Source organism: Amphiura filiformis, chromosome 7 (genome assembly GCF_039555335.1).
Source record: "Amphiura filiformis chromosome 7, Afil_fr2py, whole genome shotgun sequence".
Classification (NCBI taxonomy): domain Eukaryota; kingdom Metazoa; phylum Echinodermata; class Ophiuroidea; order Amphilepidida; family Amphiuridae; genus Amphiura; species Amphiura filiformis.
The window spans coordinates 29,346,588-29,365,564 of NC_092634.1; the positions used below are offsets into that span (position 1 = coordinate 29,346,588).

The 18,977-nt window shown below is 41.5% G+C and overlaps 1 protein-coding gene across 1 annotated transcript in view; it reads right to left on the bottom strand.

The window, feature by feature from the left end:
• LOC140156984 (mitogen-activated protein kinase kinase kinase 4-like) overlaps positions 1-17,520 on the bottom strand; it is a 52,970-nt gene extending 35,450 nt beyond the window's left edge. The window contains exons 1-4 of the mRNA XM_072180031.1: positions 17,441-17,520; positions 5,584-6,366; positions 3,743-5,324; positions 2,799-2,938 (exon numbers count right to left, since the gene is read on the bottom strand). Of these exons, the coding sequence (XP_072036132.1) occupies positions 2,799-2,938; positions 3,743-5,324; positions 5,584-6,366; positions 17,441-17,505 (2,570 nt within the window). The 5' untranslated portion in view covers positions 17,506-17,520. The remainder of the gene's footprint in view (positions 1-2,798; positions 2,939-3,742; positions 5,325-5,583; positions 6,367-17,440) is intronic.
• Between the last annotated feature and the right edge of the window lie 1,457 nt (positions 17,521-18,977).

Below are 18,977 nucleotides of genomic sequence, written 5' to 3' on the forward strand. Positions count from 1 at the left end.
TGGTACCGGCGCGGTACTAGCATGGGTATCCGTGAGGGTTCCCGGCTGTGTACCGCTGTATGCGTGGTTCCAGCGTAGGTGCCCGTGAGGGCTCCCGGCTGTGTACCACTGTACCCATGTCTCACTGCGTTCCCCGCAAGGGATCAAGCCGTGTGTATGGGTACCCGCTATACCGGCTGTCCCTTGGCTAGAGGGAGCTTGCCTAGTACCACGGGTAGCTGAGCGTGCATACCCCCGATCAATCACCTCGCCACCTGAATAGGCAGCGTCAATCAATGGAGCTATGCTCTGTTGATTTGACAGTGATCGATCAAGAGAGGGTAATTGACCCATTGACGATAATGGATCACCCACGCTCCGCTGGCTCTCGAGGACATAAGTGGGTTGTTGATCAGCTAGGCTGTTCAAGCTACCTACTCAACCCTCTAGAGCTTCGTCCAAGGTCACTGTGTGTGGCGGACCACTCACGGCAGCTATGGGCGGGTGCATAGCGGCTACCACTGAAGTCAAGCCGTAGCTCGTCTTTGTAGCTGCCACCAAATGCACGTGGGTCGCTGTCCCGTGAGAGACTGCGAGCCCAACCCCTGAATAATCGCCAGCCAGTCCCTGTGGACAGCCAGCAGCTATTCTAGGGCCCAGGGTATCACTCGGCGGTCCCGCCATGGAACGCTGCCGTGTGACAACCCCAGTTGGTTCTGCTAAGACTACACCCACAGCGTTAGCCGCGGTATCGTCTCTGCTGAACCCATGCATGCTAGGGTTCAACCCAGGCAAGCCCGGGGTACCCTTGCATGTTGCCCGTCGCTGGCTACTACTGTGGCTGTTTGAGCCCGTAGATATGCCTGCAACAGACGGGTGTCCTCCTGCTAAAAACCCGTGAGGATTTTTGCTACAGGACTGGTATCCTCCTGCTACAAAACCCGCTAGGGTTTTCGCTGGTGGTTACCGCTCTGCTGCCTGCTACTTTGCTCCGACGTTAGTCAGTGCTTTCGCTGGCTGCTGAGCCTTTGGACGCGCTTAGCAGTCCCGAAGGAACCGCCTGCTTGTCCGGGGACCGGAGCCCCTTAAGCAGACCTGCCATGACCCATAGGGGCTGTCACAGCAGAATCTTCCGTGTCGACTGGTATCCTCCTGCTACAAAACCCGCTAGGGTTTTCGCTGGTGGTTACCGCTCTGCTGCCTGCTACTTTGCTCCGGACGTATAGTCAGTGCTTTCGCTGGCTGCTGAGCCTTTGACGCGCTTAGCAGTCCCGAAGGAACCGCCTGCTTGTCCGGGACCGGAGCCCCTTAAGCAGACCTGCCATGACCCATAGGGGCTGTCACAGCAGAATCCACCGATCGACCTTACCAGTGCCCTTGGTAGATTTCTTCTTCGTCTTATGGCGATGGACGGAGCCTATCCCAATCGTCAAGCTGGAACTCGGAGAGTCCTAAGCAAAAGAAAGACATCTAGAAGATCGTGAGCACTCCCTGTGGGTGAAACAGAGCGGGTGTGGGTCCCACTCCGTCACCAGGGAAGGGCAAGCCCGACAGGGCCGAGGCGAAGCGAGGAGAAAGGAGGGGGCACTACCCCCCAACACGCGACTCAAGCCCAGTAAGCAAACCTGAGCACAGAGGCTGGTCGCTAACGTTAGTGGTAAAGTAAGGACTGGCTAACTTTATTACTAAAATGTCAGACGGGTCCCTACCAAGCCCCACCGTATGAATATCTGATTAACTTTCGTCTTATCGGACGGTAATGAAGACATAACGATAGAGTAATCACCCTAACATAGCAACAATAACCTACCGTACATGAAATACAATGTGCATGTACAAACATCTATTGTAACTTACAGGCTGCAATGGTTGTTTTACGTGGGAAACAAAATGAATGGCGTCAACGAGCGGCCATTTTGAATTGCTCGTGTGTCCCGTATACAAACGGAGGCACGATATGTAGCTAAGTTTTGGATTGTTTTTTGTCACTTTTTCGCCAGAAAATGTCGTCAAAACTATCCTCAACCGAACAATACCGGTTTGGTTTTACCTAAGGTGTGAAACTACAACCGTATATCTCGCCTTTGGTCGAGAAATTGATACACAGTGCTATGAACAATCGATAGGCACGTCTGTGTCAGTCGGAGACCAAGGAGGATAAGGGCGATCAGATGGTGTGGACGTCACCTTTTGGGTGAGTCCACCGGGGATCGGGGGTTTTGTTATTTATTCATTTATGTGGGACAAAATGACTATTGGTTTTTCCGCATCTCGGGATCGATGCAAGAAGTATCTTAATCAACATCGGAAACGGTAAGATCGACCGGTGTACTGAGTCTGTACAATTCTGAAATTTTTTAATTTTCGAAGCAAATTTGAAGCGTGTCGTCTGCAGTCGACACCCATATGGAGAGAGTTAAATAGATCATTAATACAGCACCATGTATACATGTACATGCTAAGGCTCCATAACAGCAAAAATGCACATGAAATGCACATGTAATTGGCCTGTAGGGTCACATACAATATACATGTAAAAAGCGGAATAGAATAATTCCCACATCCCTAGAGCCAGAATTTTAAACCTCCTGCCTTCAGTGGGAACAGTCTCCAAAAATTGAACGATTACTTCCTCTAATCTGGTAGACTCTTCCACATCAGAAATGTCCTACTTATTTCCTGTCCTGGTATTTTCATAATATCACAGGCTTGTCCTGGCGATTCTATAACATCAAAGGCTTTTTTCAAACCAGTGAAATCTTGTCAAATCTTCAGTGAAATTTTATTTTGGGTGAAAAAAAAACCAGTGCTGAGCTTACATGAAGGAAGGCAATCCCATAGCTAAGAACTCCTTGCTCCACGCTCCATGGTAAGAAAGTCTGACTTGGTCTTCACCTGGGGGTTTGCTGCGATATACTGCAAACGGGTTGGGTTTCTTTGACGGACCAATCAGAGCCTCCTGTAGAAAGAATACAACATACCAAACAAATTGTTAAAATGTGTACATGTGTGCCTTATTGCTAATTGGGATATCCCAGGTGTAGTGTTTTAATCCTTTCCGTTGGAGGCACAACTGACCTGAATTCTGCTTGAAACAAGTCAAATTGTTCATATATTCAAGTAAAAGCAGAAATTTTTGTGGCACATTAAATTCCCTGCTCAACACAGCTAAGGTGAAAATAAAAATGTGTGAATGCAGAAGGTATGCACTCTACACCCCATCACATGGTAAAAGAAGACCTGGAAGGCAAAGAACATCCTACTTGTCTTATGTGCAAAAACTGTTGGGGGATTTCAACAAATTCTTACTGCCAGATGCCATTACCACCTTGGCTTCAAATCGTAAGTACATGGAGAAACTTTGTAGTCGCCTGCTTCGCAGCCGAATGAATGATGATGAATATATATATTCTTTTATGCAAAAAAGCAAAATTGCAAATTTAGGAACCCAACAAAGTACCGTAGTTAAAAACTGCCAATCACAAAAATTGCAATCGAATCAGGATACATCAGGACCCAAGCGGGTTTCCACAAGGATAGCAATATATTTATTGATTAGGCTTTTCCAGTTGAAATCTATAAACATCCCACAGAAGACATGTATCATTATTAACCTTCCACACAGGGAGTCTGAATTTCAAATGGGGTTATCTGAATGGGTGACTCCATTTGAATTCTACACCCCTGTGTGGGCGATTTAATAAGGTCATGTTTTCCACTGGGGATGTATAGATTTCAACCAGAACAGCCCATTAGTCCTTACCTGCACATGCCCATGTCTCTTGGTCTGCATATCCTCCATCATGATGGCAGGTTTACTCAAGGATGCTTTCGTTTTATCAAGGGTTGGTCCTAGCAGATGATACAGCTGCAATGTCATCTTCCTCAAGCCAAGATGCTTCAAGCTCCTATCCACGAATGGGCGATACATGGCCGTGGCGGAATCGTAATCAAAACTAAAATGGCACGCACTGAATATTCTACCCAATCGCGGCGAGTCTGCACTGAGCGGGCTGCGAGAGTTTGGCGTACTAGTACGACCTGGGCTTGACAATGCCGCACTGTCATCATCATCGTAGAAGCTGTCATCATCACCCATCTCGTCATCCGGCGGCTCATCTCCGATGTCAAAGGTCACAGATTTCTGCCGTTTCCCCAGCATTGGTCTATCTGATCTGGATTCAGTGCTCGACCTTGTTTTGTTATTATCATCCTCTTTATGTTCACTTGGACTTGACTCATTGTTTTCTGCAAGATTTGATTTGTTTTGAATTGGAGACGATTCAACATTTTCTGCAAGATTTGATTTGTTTTGAGTCGAAGGAGATTCCACATTTTCGGCAAGGTTTGATTTGTTTTGAGTTGGAGAAGACTGGCCTAGATCGAGGCGTCTAGCTGTCGGTTTGACCATCGGTGGTTCTGAGATATTTTGCTGGCTGACCGGCGGCGTATGGTAATCAGCTTCCGGCGTGTCGTAATCCGAGTTCTCGGACTGAGCCTCGTTATTAGCACCATCAAGTCTTAACACAGCCGGTCTGACCATCTCCATCTGTCCATTGTCATCATAATAACCACCTGCCGTTTCATCGTACTCCTCATCGCCTAAACAAGTGTGTCGTCCCCCGGCATGACACCCTATACACGGCCACCACACACTTTCCTTTACATCGAACACGCCAAGACCAAGCTCTGTTAGTTCAAAGGTCAAACTCAGGTCGTTGGTCACGTTCAACCACAGACACATCGTCTTGACTCGTTCGTTGAATTCAAAAGTCCCGTACTGTGGAAAGTCAGTCTGCAGCGCTTTCTGCGTGGGATAAAGCCTCTCCGCTTCTTCGAGTTGCTCGAGAAGTTTTGTGATCACCTTCCACGCTTCCCTGCTATCGTGGATGTAATCCGTCAAGGCTTTGCTCAGCGGTATGCAGGCTGCATCAGACGAGGTGCTGATCTTCCGACTGAATGGACCCGGTGCGTTGCTCACACTGCAGGAGTCGCATCTGTGACGTGATCTGCCCTGGACTACTTCTGCAGCAGCAGCACCTGGCAGCCATTCGCCATTCTCATCGTCACCATCTAACGAGCTACCCATCAGCGCAGCAGGTGGTATCTTTTTCAACGTGCACCTGTTCGGCTCTGATTTCTTGTTACTCGTGTTGTCAAATTTAAATGTCATAATCGCATGTAAGATACTCTCGATAAGCTCTCTTGATTCCAGCAGTTGTTTGTCTTGTTCCATCATGGTGAGGCCGTTCTGCCAAGCTTGGAGTTCCAGCCATACAAGAGAATTCCACTCTGTTTGAAACATGTCTTGTTGAGGGGTACTGTCTTGCCTTTGCACACTGTACCTGTAGCAAAAATAACACAAGAAAACAAACTTGGGGCATTAACAGAGGTGTAAGTGAGATAACGATCCACTCCCTGAAAAACATGCGAGCCAAAGGCGAGCACCTCGCCAATTTTCCGAAAGTGCAAGGGGGCTTGTCCGGGGAATAGGCTGCAGGGTATCACCCCTCAAAACGAATATTCCCGACATCCGATTCACTTGGCTTGATCGCATCACATATATATATTACACCTGAACATATTAATTATTATTATACTTGCCTCGTATTCTCTGCATTCTGTGTGTCTTTCTTTGTTCCCATTCGAATCAACTTCGAAAAGATGTTATGAAATTCCACTCTATCCGACGGACAGTGCAACTTGGTGGAGGTACTGGACAGACGTTTCACTCTGGCTGTTGACATGCTCGGCGAATTCGGCGGGCTCTTCTGCTGCGATTTAATACTCCGAAACGGAGTGAATGAGTCTACTTTCGGAATCGGGGAAGGTAATGGCTCATACATGGTTGGCAGGGAATGAAAGCGCTCTGTCGTGGTCGTATCAGTTGTATCTATACTTATTGCACTGTGCTTGAACTCGCGATCCCTCGTCCGCTCCTTATCTAATTGTCGACTTTGTTTACGATATCCTTGCTTAGCTTCATCGACCTGTTGCTGCAGATAGAAAGAGCTTTCATCAAGTCCCTCCATTCGAACAACGAATGGCGTGTTTCTGTATGGTCGACCACTCGCACTTGCAGTCGTCTTTGGTATGGTCAATTTAGGCGGCTTTTGAGAATGTCTCCGTCCCTGTCGTTTCTCCTCGCGATGGTTTCGAGGTGGTGTTGTGCCAAGTAAGCCATCACCGAAACCCACGTCGCTGTCTAAAGAGTCAAATTTTTCATCTTCAAAGGGAAAGACATTAAAGGGCTGCTCTGAGGAAGCAAGCAGCTGTTCGGTATCAAAACTCCATCTTTGTGGCTCTTGAGTACCGTAACTACCGATAGTCGACTCCTCGACACTACTCATGGTTCCCGATTGACTTAAGACGTCATCGATGCCATCCCTGCAAGAAAATAAGATGAGATATAAGATTAACTTAGAAGAGGCCTGAAAGTATGTGATCCCTTGATTGGTTAATTCATCATTCGCTTCAATGAAGTACATGTAACAGTAAGCTGTCACATCTTGATATGATTTTTAAACCTAAATACATGAAAAATAACAGTTAACAATAGTAAATAAGAAAATGCACAACACCAATATGTAATATAATTTATAAATATCCAATGTGGTGATATAAACCAGATACAATACTAGAGTTAATAGTAACTTTGCATAATTTTTTTAAATACATGGCGGAATTGATTAATCGATGATGAACTTTTAATGCTGTTATCAACATTATTCCATAACTTTGTAGCTGCATATTTAATAGATTTTTCACAGAAAGCTCAAATTGATAAATGGAAGCCTCAGACGATCTTTATTTCTGGTGTTTTAGTCATGGATCTTAGACTGTTTTACAAACAAATCATCAAAAACACTTGGTAAAAATCCATTTATCATGTTTGTACATTAATAAACCAAGTTCAAATGTATACATATCCCTGACACTTCAAGTATTATACCTAATCAGTAAGGGATTAGTGCTACTTCTATTTATCACTTGCACTTATAATACGAAGTGGCCTCTTTTGAATTTTAAAAAGATCATTTATGTACGATGAACATGCACATCCCCAGGCTAAAATGCCATAGTTGATATACGGTAATATCAACGAACAATACAATGTATATAACGCCTCATGTACATGTAGGAGGAATTTTCTAAATTTATAAATGATACTGACATTTCTTGAACATGCTTTTACAATATTATCAATATGTTCTCTCCAAGTGATATTCTGGTCAATTTGTAGACCTAGAAACTTAGTGCTTGGCACTCTTTCAAGGGGTGTTAATACTGTAGAGTGCCTGTCAGAATCAAGAAACAGTAACAAATTGTACAATTTGTGATTTGTGAACGCCTAACCCTTTCCGATGGGTGGATCCCCTTGGTGTTAAACACCAGGGACCACCGCTGCCACCATTTTTGTCACAAACCTCTCACGGAAATATCCTGCGCCTCTGGGACTCGAACCCACGACCCTGGGATTAAGAGGCGAGCGCGCTAGCGTATAGACCAAAAGAGGACTTCCCCTTCAGGTTAGGCTTGTATTATCCCGTGCATTATCCCTTACGTGACACGCATCATACTACACGTTACACGAACGTGTACACGTATTATCATGATCATCACACGTGAGTCAGTATTTCATTTTTAGCCGGGAATTTGTATGAACGCAAAGCTCCATACGGCCCTGCGCCCTGTTTGTAAACACGTACCATTGCCATGGGCAGCAACATCAGTTATTCAGTTACGGTACTGCCGATCAGTTATTCAGTTGCTCACCAGCATCATGAAAAATTTGGCCAATATTGTTGATTAAATTCAATATAAAAGTTGTTATAAAATAAATAAATCCTTTCCAAACAAGTTACATGTATACACTTCTACTTTTAACTGGGAATTACCGCTCTCATTTTACACTGAGTATGTTCATCATCACGATTCACGAAATGTTATTGATGCTGAATTTACACTCGATCACTGAGTGGCGGGCGGCTGGATTGTAGCCAATCACGTAATACGTTTTACGATACTTGGAATACGAATTTTAAAGCGCGATACCTGATTGGCCACAATCCAGCTGACCGTCACTCAGCGATTGAATGTATTATGTAAATTCAGCGTGAGGGACTGACAGGCGATAGACAAAACATTAACATAATAAACACACTGCGACATTTTTAAGTCGCAATTTTTTCATGCTTGTTTTTCTACGTGTTACGCATTAATTTTCTTGCTTGTTTTTAGATTGTTTTCTTGTGTCATTTTATAATAAAGCCTGAAGAAGGTACGCTTAGTACCGAAAATTTGCTGCTAATGTACAACTGTTTCGCGTCTTCGTTCGTTTTATTTCATAATAAACACTAGTACGGAAATCCCCTGTTACTTGCTCTGTTGATCAACCGTGGTAATGCAATAGCATTGAGGCCATCTAGCATTTACAAAAAGTATTTTCCGACCACGTGGCTTTTTGGAAAAGTTGGCTTTCCAAGCCAAGCATGTGCGCGCGTAACATTAAAATTGCTTTATGCTCTGGGTCCAGGCTTGGGTCTTTTAAAATCAGGGGGAGGGTGGGGGTAATGATGATGAAATATTTTCTATAAAAAAAATAAAGGAAAGTAGATTATCCCTAACCCAACTAGGTCTCACTAAAGCTCACTATTAAAACCACTCTGCGTGCATGCATTCCACGGGACTTGATGACGCAATCAGCCCAAGTCATATATACTCAGGGAATCGTTGGCCGGGCCAACGTCACCTGTGTGGCTACATGCTGGGGATCTTCTGTGTGGCATGCGAGGGGTCTGACGGGTCGAATCCCGAGGGTGCCAAGTGACTTTTTTTTTTCATCTTCTCTCCTTTTTCGTTTCTTCTTTCCCTTCCGAATAAGTTCCGATAGCAAAAAACCCACGGGTAGGGTTAGGGTTAAAGACCTAAACTGAAAAACTAAAAATTCATAAAAGTTTTTAAAAAAAGAAGAGTCTAAATTCTGTATTCATGGTATTTTTTAAGACCATATAAAACTCCCATCCCAAATATCGAAGCAACAACATTTACGTGTTAATTACTATCACATTTTGTTTAATATCATCCGAATCGTGAAAAGTGAAAACCCCACTGCCCAAAAAGGCACCGGCCCCCTGGCCCCCACTGGCTACGCCACACACCACCTCAATGCCTTCGGCAAAATATTTCCCTAAAATATCGCAAAGTAGTTTGATTGACAGATTTCACCTCTGACCTCGATCACAAACATGGCTGCGCCCAGTGAGACATTCACACACAAAATGCAATACACACGATAGTTGTGCAAAATCAATCGCATTATTTGCCTCGTTTACCGACGTGCTTTGACAAGTTTGCAATAGGTTTTCAATTCATCTTGTATCAGAGCAAATAATAAGATGGACTAAGGACAAATATTGCCACGGACATCGAATCCCGCATCGAATACACGGCGAAAACATGACGAGATATCGAGATTTGTTCCATTGACCACCATGTACTGCACAGCCCGTGTGTTTTCATATGCATTGATCATACCTTTGTCTGTGTGTACAGCTAGCTGAGCATGCTGAGAGTATGTTGGATTGTGTTGCTTGTGAACTTGTTGTGCAATTGTGTACACGACTCTGCAAGGTGGGTTTCTTTATATTTTAACCATTACTACCGTTCACAAACACTTGCAAAAAGGGGGGCCCTAAAATTTTTGACCCTCCTAAGGGGGGGCCTAAAAAAATGACCACAAATTTTCTTGGAAAAATTGAGTTGCTTTTCTATGGGGTTGACCCATAATTTTCATGTCAAAAAGGGGGGCCTGAAATTTTCGAGGTCTGTAAAGTCCCTCCTTTAATACAAGTGTTTGTGAACGGCCCTTTACATTTAATTAATTTGTTTAAAAAGGTGATGATTTAACTAAAAAAAACGAGGGGTCTTGCCACCATGTCAGTATGTCAAAAATTAGCTAAGTTATGGGCAAATGACTGTTTTCAAATTCTGCATATTTCTGCAGCCATCATTGACATAGGGGCTGTGCAATAATTATGAACGGGGATTTCCAAACGGCTTGCCAAAATCACTTGCCCCCCTTCTCGCCCGCTAAAATTCGCTTCCCCTCTCGGCCTGCCAAAAATTCTTTGCCCCTCTCTTGCGTATGCCAAATTTTTGGGATCCCAATTTACAAACCTCAAATGGTCTAGACATATGTTGCGGGCGCAGCGAGCAGGAACATTTACATATTTAAGCGTTTCCGTCCTGTTTTCCATTTAATAGCCTTTTATTTAAAAGGTGCCCCATGAATGTGTGCCACAAATCGTTTGCCCCTCCCTCTTGGCTTGCCAAAAATTGCTTTCCCCACCACTTTCTGCTCGCCAAACATTTCTTGCCCCCCCCTCCCCAGGGCTCATAATTATTGCACAGCCCCTTACTCACTTACTGTACAAAAAAGCAAGTAATGCATTATTTTTCACCACGGTGATCTGTATCGCCATTTTTCTTCTATTATGCAACCTACTACGGGAATTTTTAATAAATCTTGGCAATGTGATTTTCAATTTTTAAAGCGAGTGCATCCGAGTTAAAAGAATGAAACTAAAAGCATCGCTGGATGCTGTCCATGGTAAAAGGCAGTCTATAATCCTGATACATGGATAATAATTTGTAATTTATCATTGGCTAATATTATTTTACAATTTTTTTATTCTCATTTCCAGGTGCAGTAGAACAACTGAGGATAATGGCGCAATTCTTGAAAGACCGAAAAGATAATGATTTGGAAGCGAACAGCTGGCATCTGTAAACCATCTGTTGCATGCATTTAAAACTCTCCCAACATGCTGCTGGACCGATAAGGTCAACAATTTAATTTTTGAAGAAAAATCTTATCTGGAGGTTGAACATTTTAAAAGAAATTAAATACTTGCATAGCAATACATGTTGTGCATAAACTAACTACATACACGATGCAGTAGTAAATATGAACTCCAATTATAAAAACAATAAAGACCTCACCTCAACAAGTGACACTGACATCATGACATGTGATGCCTACAAGTACAATTCAGAGTTCCTTATACATTTTGTAGACTGTAAATTATAGCACAGAATGTTCAATGTGCAGGCACTTTTATTTGGTTCGCCTCAAGTTCGGTAGGCCTAATGACATCAATGTCTTTTCACGGTTGTGCCATTACAAACCAACTAAGGCTCTCACCAATTCTGAGTTCCCGCCTGTTCTTGGCCTACCCGGGTCAAAGTACCTGAAAAATGCCAATTTTTTTTTTTACAAAATTTGAAAAAATAACCTGGCAGTTATAGGCTTTAAATTACTTGTTATTTGAGGTTGGAAACCAGAGAAATACTGCTATATAAAAAAAAAATTTAAATTGGATTAAGTTGTACATTTTAATAATATTACTTTTGCTTCTATTGAACAGCTAGCAATGCATACTAATTCAATTTGTCCCTGCCTGTACAATAGAAGCAAAAGTAATTTTTTTGGATTTTTTATTTTTTTATTTTCGAGTACCCAGATTCCCACCCGAAAATTCAATCAGGTACATGTACCCAGGTACATAATTACCTGTTAGTTGAGAGCCCTAAAACCAACATTGTACATGTGCGCTCTACGCAATTAACTTTACGAGTGCGATTCAATACTCCACCCGCCCACAAAATTTTGCACCAACGTCACTACCGAACTTGAGGCAAACTAATGAATAGCCAGGGCTCCGGCGGGTGTGGGTGGGCAGTGATGGGTAAGGTGTACCTTCATTCCAATAATTAAAAATCTGGATACTGCAAATATGATGAGTATCCACTTCAAGGGTTTAAGTCCAGAAGGCCCCAATTGCAATAGCTGCCATGTAGACATCTCAATAATTTTTGCATTTAATGTAGTGTACATATCTAAAATATGACACCCGTCAGCTATTGAAGGTAGGGCCTTCTGGTCCTAAATCTTCGACTTGTAAATGCTTTATTTTTGGCAGACAAACTATTTCTTTCATGAAGACTAGCATTGGCAGGTGTCAGTCAATGCTAGTCTTTTGTGAAAGTACCATATTAAGTAGGGCTTGAATTGCAGTGAGGCCACCAAGGCCATTGTGTGCCCTATTTCAGTTTTGGCTTTGGTGCCCCATATCATTTGCAAGGCATTCTTCATCACTTGTTGGCCTTGGTGCCCTCGCTAGTCTTTTGGGAAATTGGGAAGGCTTGTGTGCAGGCCTCGAATTTCAATGTTTTTTTTTTGGGGGGCACCCATTTTCAAGCCCCCCCAAAAAAAAACCATTGAAATTTGAGGCCTGCACACAAGCCTTCCCAAAGACTAGTGACTGCCAATAGACAAAGAAATGATCTTTTTGTACTTGCAATTCATTACTTAAGTTATTTTTACACTATATAAAAAAGACAAGAGTTCATGAAAAAAAACACAACAAGAAAGCATGGTGAATACGGCCGGTATATAGTTTTGATCACTGTTTATTTTGAGATTTGTAAGAAATTTAAAAAAATAAAAAGCACCATTTTTTTAATTAAAAAAGTATGAAGAAGTCCTGTGTTTGCTTGTGTTTGGCATCAATAAACAATCAAACCAAAATAGTTCATCCCACCTACTAAATAGAGAATAAATGATGGGAATTTTTTTACTAGCCTCTACTATTGTGTGATGGAAGATATCCATACAGTATACGTTCCCTACAAATTCCTCAAACTAAAACAGAGGCAAGTCCAAAATTGGATTAAAACATTTAAATGAAATTTAACTGAATTCTAATCTATTCTTAAACACTTGAGAATGTTCCTGCAATCTTATTGGTTCTTACCTGTGTGATATTGATGCGACTGCAGATCGCTATTTGAACCAATCAGAGGTGCATAGCAACAACAGGACTGATTGATTTTAAGCCCTAGGTATAATTCCTTGCAAAATGTAGGATTTAATTTGATTAAAATTTGTAATACTTTTGATATTTTTATTTGAATTGAAGTGTTTAAGAATGAGAATAAAGGTATTGTTTTTTAGCAGCTGTCGTGCATCTATCGCCTCAGATACCACGGGCGACAGCATTATTTTTGGCGTAAAACAACTCGGCTGCGCCGCGTTGTTTGACTTAAAAGAATGATGTCGCCCGTGTTATATGAGACGATAGATGCACTCCAGCGTTAAAAACAATACCTTTATTCTCTAATTAGAAACATTCAATCTAGAATTCAATCTAATTCGATTTTTAAAATCGCTTTGATTTTTTTAAAATCCAATTCGATTCAATCTAATTTGATTTCAATTTAAGGGGTTAAAAATCAATCTAAGCAATTTTTAATCCATTAAATTAAAATTAAATTGAATTAAATTGTATTCTAATCTGTCTAGATTGAATATTTCTAATACTAGATCTGAATAATTTTTACACATTCCATTACACCTAATTTATGAGTCCCGACTTTTTTAATACTAGTATTGTTCTTCAATTAGCAACATAGTGAAGTGCGTTTTTGAACTCCGTTATTTCAGTCCTTTGTTTTGTCTGCCTCTGCTGCAAAAAGCGACATGGAATGGCTCACAGGGGCATTGGTCAATGGTTGCTTGTTACTTGTACAGTAGCTCTCATCTTTTGGCAGGTCTGAAAAGGAAAATATGATTTTAGAAAATTTGTTAGGGTAGAGCTGGGACAGTGGCACAATACGCATGGGGCTGTTACAGCAGCTTTGTTTCAAATCCTTGCCCCCACTCACACTTCCCCAAATGAACACATTCTTCAATAAAAAATCAGCATTTCCCCAGCCCCCTTTGGTGGTGGTGGCAGATTTACCCCCAGCTAACTGTTCTCTTGATTGCGAAAGTCTAGTTTCGTCACTGGAGAATGTTCCCCCTGAACCCTGTGGTGCGGTGTCATTCAGCACTGAGTGATTTCATTTATGGGGCAAATTATTAACCCCCAGTCGGTCGCACACCACAGGGTTCATTTAGGTGTCATATTTGGGAACGTTCACAAACACTTGTAACAGGGGGCCTAATGCCAAAAGAAAAATTGCCGGGGGGGCTTTAAAATTTCACCTTGTTCTTGTAGAACATTAATTACCGGTACACCATTTTCTATAGGGTTGACATTCATTTATCATGGCCAAAAAGGGGGCCCTGAAAATAATATTAGGTCTGAAAGGGGGCCCTGAAAAGTATTTCAGACCCCCCTTTTTCCCCCAATCCCCCCGTTACAAGTGTTTGTGAACGGTCCCTTATTTTACCCCCCCTCCTTCATTTCACTTTTATATTCCTAGCCCTAGGTCCTTAAATTTCTAATTAGACTTACTTTTTCACTAAGGGGCTGTGCAATGTGCAAAATTATGAGCCCTGGCGAGGGTAAAATAGGGGGGACAAGAAATTTTTGGTGAGCCGAAGGGCGAGGCAAGAAATTTTGGCAAGCCGAGGGGGGGGAAATGATTTTGGCAAACATTCTTGGGGCGCCTTTTAAATATGCAAATTTTCCTGCTCGTTGCACTCGCAACATGTACATAATTATATAGACCATTTAAGGTTTGCAAATTGGGATCCCAAAAATTTGGCATGTGCAAAGGAGGGGGGTAAAGATTTTTTGACGGGCCAAGAGGTGGGGCAAGCGATTTTGGCATGCGGGGGGCAAGCAATTTTTGGCGAGCCGTTTGGAAATTTTACCCCCCCCCCCCAGGGAAGCTCATAATTATTGCACAACCCCTAAATGCAGCTTTAAAAATATTTAACAAGCAAAAAATTACACGTACAGTAGTAGTATAAATACATACTTCATCAAAGAGGTAAACAAATCAGTGTTTTGTATTTTGAAGGTGGTTAGGGGGCTGGCATTTTCTTCGGAGGGGGGTCCCAAAAATACAGGGGGGTCATAGAATTTTCAGACAAAAAATAGGGGGGTTATAATTTTGTTAACATCCAAAATAGGGGGTTACAGAATTATGAAGAGCTGGTGACTACGCGCGCATTCTTTAACTTCCCAATCGAAATGTGCGTACAATCTATGCAAAGGCCTTCTTTACAGTTTAATACTTACAATAAAAATTTTAACACGCTCCATGCACTTTCTTCACTATAAGTTTTGGTGCGTTCGCGCCTTTAGTTCCGCAATAAATAATTTGTCTTGAGTCTGTGTAAGTGGAAGGGGGGGTCATAAAATTTTTTTCGACCCAAGATAGGGGGGTCCTAAAATTTTTTTGCCTGCGATAGGGGGGGTCATAAATTTCTTCGAAAGAAAATGCCAGCCCCCTTATGTGTGGGAATTCAAAACTAAAATCTAAATTAACAGGTTTGGAAGTTTTCTTTTGTAATGAAGACATTTGTTATTAATAAACAAACACTCGTTGGGAGACACTCGGTGATAAAGTGCATTTTAGGGTATGAACTCGTGAAAATACTATCTCGACATTGCCGAATTCCACAGTCTTGCACTACTGGCGAAGGGAGCAGAATCAAACCGCTGACAATTACTTCAGATTTGTTATGGCTCAGAAGGCCAAAATTTCCATAAAAACTATTTAAATGGAAAAAGAGAGTGTATACCACACATGGACGAGTCGATTTACGAGAAAAATTTACAAAATATTGTTGTATAATGCCGAGACTAAAATTTAGCCTAAGCTTGAGATTCCCATTGAGTTTAATACGAACCTGTCAATTCATACCAAAAACATGCCTACATTTCAACTCGATTTTCTATCAAACTGGTCCTAGATCTCCTACAATTTTTTGATATTGCATAAATGAAAGTGTTATTTACCTACTATATCCATTTCAGTCGAGATCTACGACTGGAATTCCTGTAATTCGTTGCCAAATATTGGTAATTTCCTCATTTTGCACCACACAAACCAATGGAAAACGTTACTTCCGGGTCGCCGAGAAGGCAGGAAAAGTAGGCGGGGCTTATGAGAAAAACTTCTAGAATCGTTTGAGTCGGGACCTGGTCGGGACGGTAGAAACACCGAGTGCATTAAAAGTAACGAACCCAATGTGGTGGTGTGGCTACGCCACTGGTATTCTCTCGGTCGGGGCCACGTCACATCCATTCATGCATTGGAGTGAAAACAACTTATCGCATATTTTTATTTGCAGAGAGTCGAACCTGGCACAATAGTGTGATAGCTTGTGATACACTCCAGAGTTCAGTGAATGTGAATGTTGTTTTCACTCCAGTGCTATTGTCAGCCGGTTCATGCCCGGATGTCCGACCGACAGAATAACTCTCTGATTGGTTGCTGAGTACTGAGCCTGAGGTGATCTGCTGCTGCCATTGACCAAGTTGGAATTTGTGAATGAAGTTTATATTCACTCGCGATACACCGATAGATCGCTTCATCGCTAGCCTATCGCAATTGCCATTGCGGGCCCTTTTTGAACTTGAAGTTGATTTGCATATTTGGCTGTTTCTAAATCTTGCACCCTCACAAAGTAAGAGGACACTTACCGTTGCACTCAATGACAATGGGGGAAATTAGTGACTGAGAAACATCCCGTCTTTCATCATGTGTGTCTAACGCATGAACTTGAACGTGCATGAACAATGTAAAATAATGGTATTTTGGCGATCTTTTCTTTTAGACCACCCTCACTATATTATTACTTTTGCATCAAGTTTTACTTTTGCATCAAGGTTAAACAGTTGCCAAACACTTTGAAGTCAAGGTTTAATGTATTGGAAGGAGGGCAGGGCTTCGATAATGAGGGAAATCATGGGGTAAAAAACAAGGTTAAAACAACTTTTTGAAAACAAGTGAAAACGGCTATTCTGCTCGGAAGTTTTGTCTCAAAAAATAATTCAAAATTATTGGAAATGCAAAAACATACCTTCATAAAATCAGCATCACTTCCGTCACATGAAAACATGATTAGATAAGTGAAAAATGGCAAAGAATTTGTGAAATGAGGGAATTTTTTAAAGTAAAATACATTGTGTTTTTCGAGAAATTCGCCATCTAGAATAAATGCAAAATTGCGTCATGCAGTAAAAAACTGTCAAACACGCTTGTAAATGCTTTATATGCGAGCGTAAATCACTGTCAAAACGAGCGTACATCAAGCGCTCGTGCTACGCGAAAGTTTTAAAGTTTGCATCACCGGTTTTGCATTCAGCTCTTTTACGTCAAAAATTGCGATAAAAACACGGATTTTGGAACAAAATAAAGCTTGTTCGATAAAATAAAAGGTATGTTTGTATAGCTAAGAACATGTTTAACCTTGATGCGAAAGTTTAATATGATAAATTCGTTATTTTAACCTTTATTTAACTCGGGTGGTCTAAAAGAAAAGATCGCCGGTATATTTTCATAATTTGGTAAGCTTAAATTTTAGCATTAGTTTCAATGGATAAAATGCAACTTCTAGAAAACTGCTTGACAAACCCTTGTACTAAATAGCAAGAAATTATCCTCAACATTGGATTCTAAATAGAAATGAAAACAATCAATGGCTACAAATCCTTACATGATGCCAATCAAATCGCTATGTAGTGGCACATCGCTACGCATTTCTTCCTCGTCTTCCGCCATGTCTGTTTTGGGCAATTGGTGTACACTCTACACTACGACGTAGGGCAGGTTATGAATATTAATGAAGTGATGTCACGCAATCAATTAAAGCCTTTTCTGTCTGCTTTTCACCTGGCTTTTCTGGTAAATTTTGGTGCAGGGCTGGAATAGCTTTCAGCCCCCCCCCCAATAATAATCCTAGGTGATGTTAAAAAATTGTGATAAAATAAAGAGGGAAAATGGGTGTTTGTGACCTACATGTAGGCTATATTTTCTGAGGGTCGAGGGAAACCCCCCCGGGCACTAAATTATAAAAATATTATGAGGAACATCAGTAGGTTGCCTGAAAGCAAGGGGACGGTGCACACGCCCCTCCAATTTTTGCAAGGAGTGACTAATAGGCGTAGATCCTGCAAATCCCCCCCCCCTAATATTTTGCCGGAGGGTTTCTGACCAAATTAACCTTATATTTGGCCAAATTTAGTCCATTTTGGCACCAAATTTTAACAGTTTAGCTTTAAAATGGCAGCATTTTTCGCGCGCTTTGCACGCATTTGTACCATAAACTTATTATGTTGCCAAAAGGTGCTGAATTCACTTCTACTTCAAGAAATTTTTTACAACCCCATCCCCGATGTCAAAAAGAAATCTATGCCACTGGAGGGACTCTCACCTATAGGGCTGTGCAATAATTATGATTGCCTGCCAAAAATCTTTGCCACCCTTACCTTGCCAATTTTTTTTTGGATCCCAATTTGCAAACCTTAAATGGTTTAAATATATAATACATGTTGCTAGCGAAGCAAGCAGGAAAATTTGCATATTTAAGCGTTTCCTAAGCCTTTTTAGAGTGTTTTATTCGGGCGCTCCAAGAATGTGTGCCAAAAATCGCAATTTTACCCTTCCCCCAGGGCTCATAATTATTGCACAGCCCCTAAAAATCATTACAGCTCAGAAAAAAATAAAGCAATAATTGTATATTTGCCTTTAGTAAAAAAAAACCACCCATGTTTTGGGCCAAATACGGTATCGGGGTCCTATAGGGTAAAATTGCACGCCTTCAAGCGCACTGGCCCCATACAAATTAAAATAGCAAAACACACCTCATTTGGGGCTAAAATGGTCTGAAATTGAAATTTTTCATACACTTCACTCCGCGCAAAAAAGTCCCAGTAAATCCGGAACCATATCAATTTGTGAGTGCTCTTTTAGCAAAGTCATAAATGTTGAATGATTGATATTAAATCATAATGTTGATTGTTCATATATTGGTTGATTGGTCGATTGATTGATTGATTGATTGATTGATTGATTGATTGATTGATTGATTGATTGATTGATTGATTGATTGATATTTGTAGGATTGAATAGGCCCTATCAGATTGATTGATTGATATTAATTTGTAGGATTGATTTGAATAGGCCCTACCAGAATATTATAAATGCACAGATAAATAGGTATGTATATTCATGAAACAAGAGGCGTGACATCA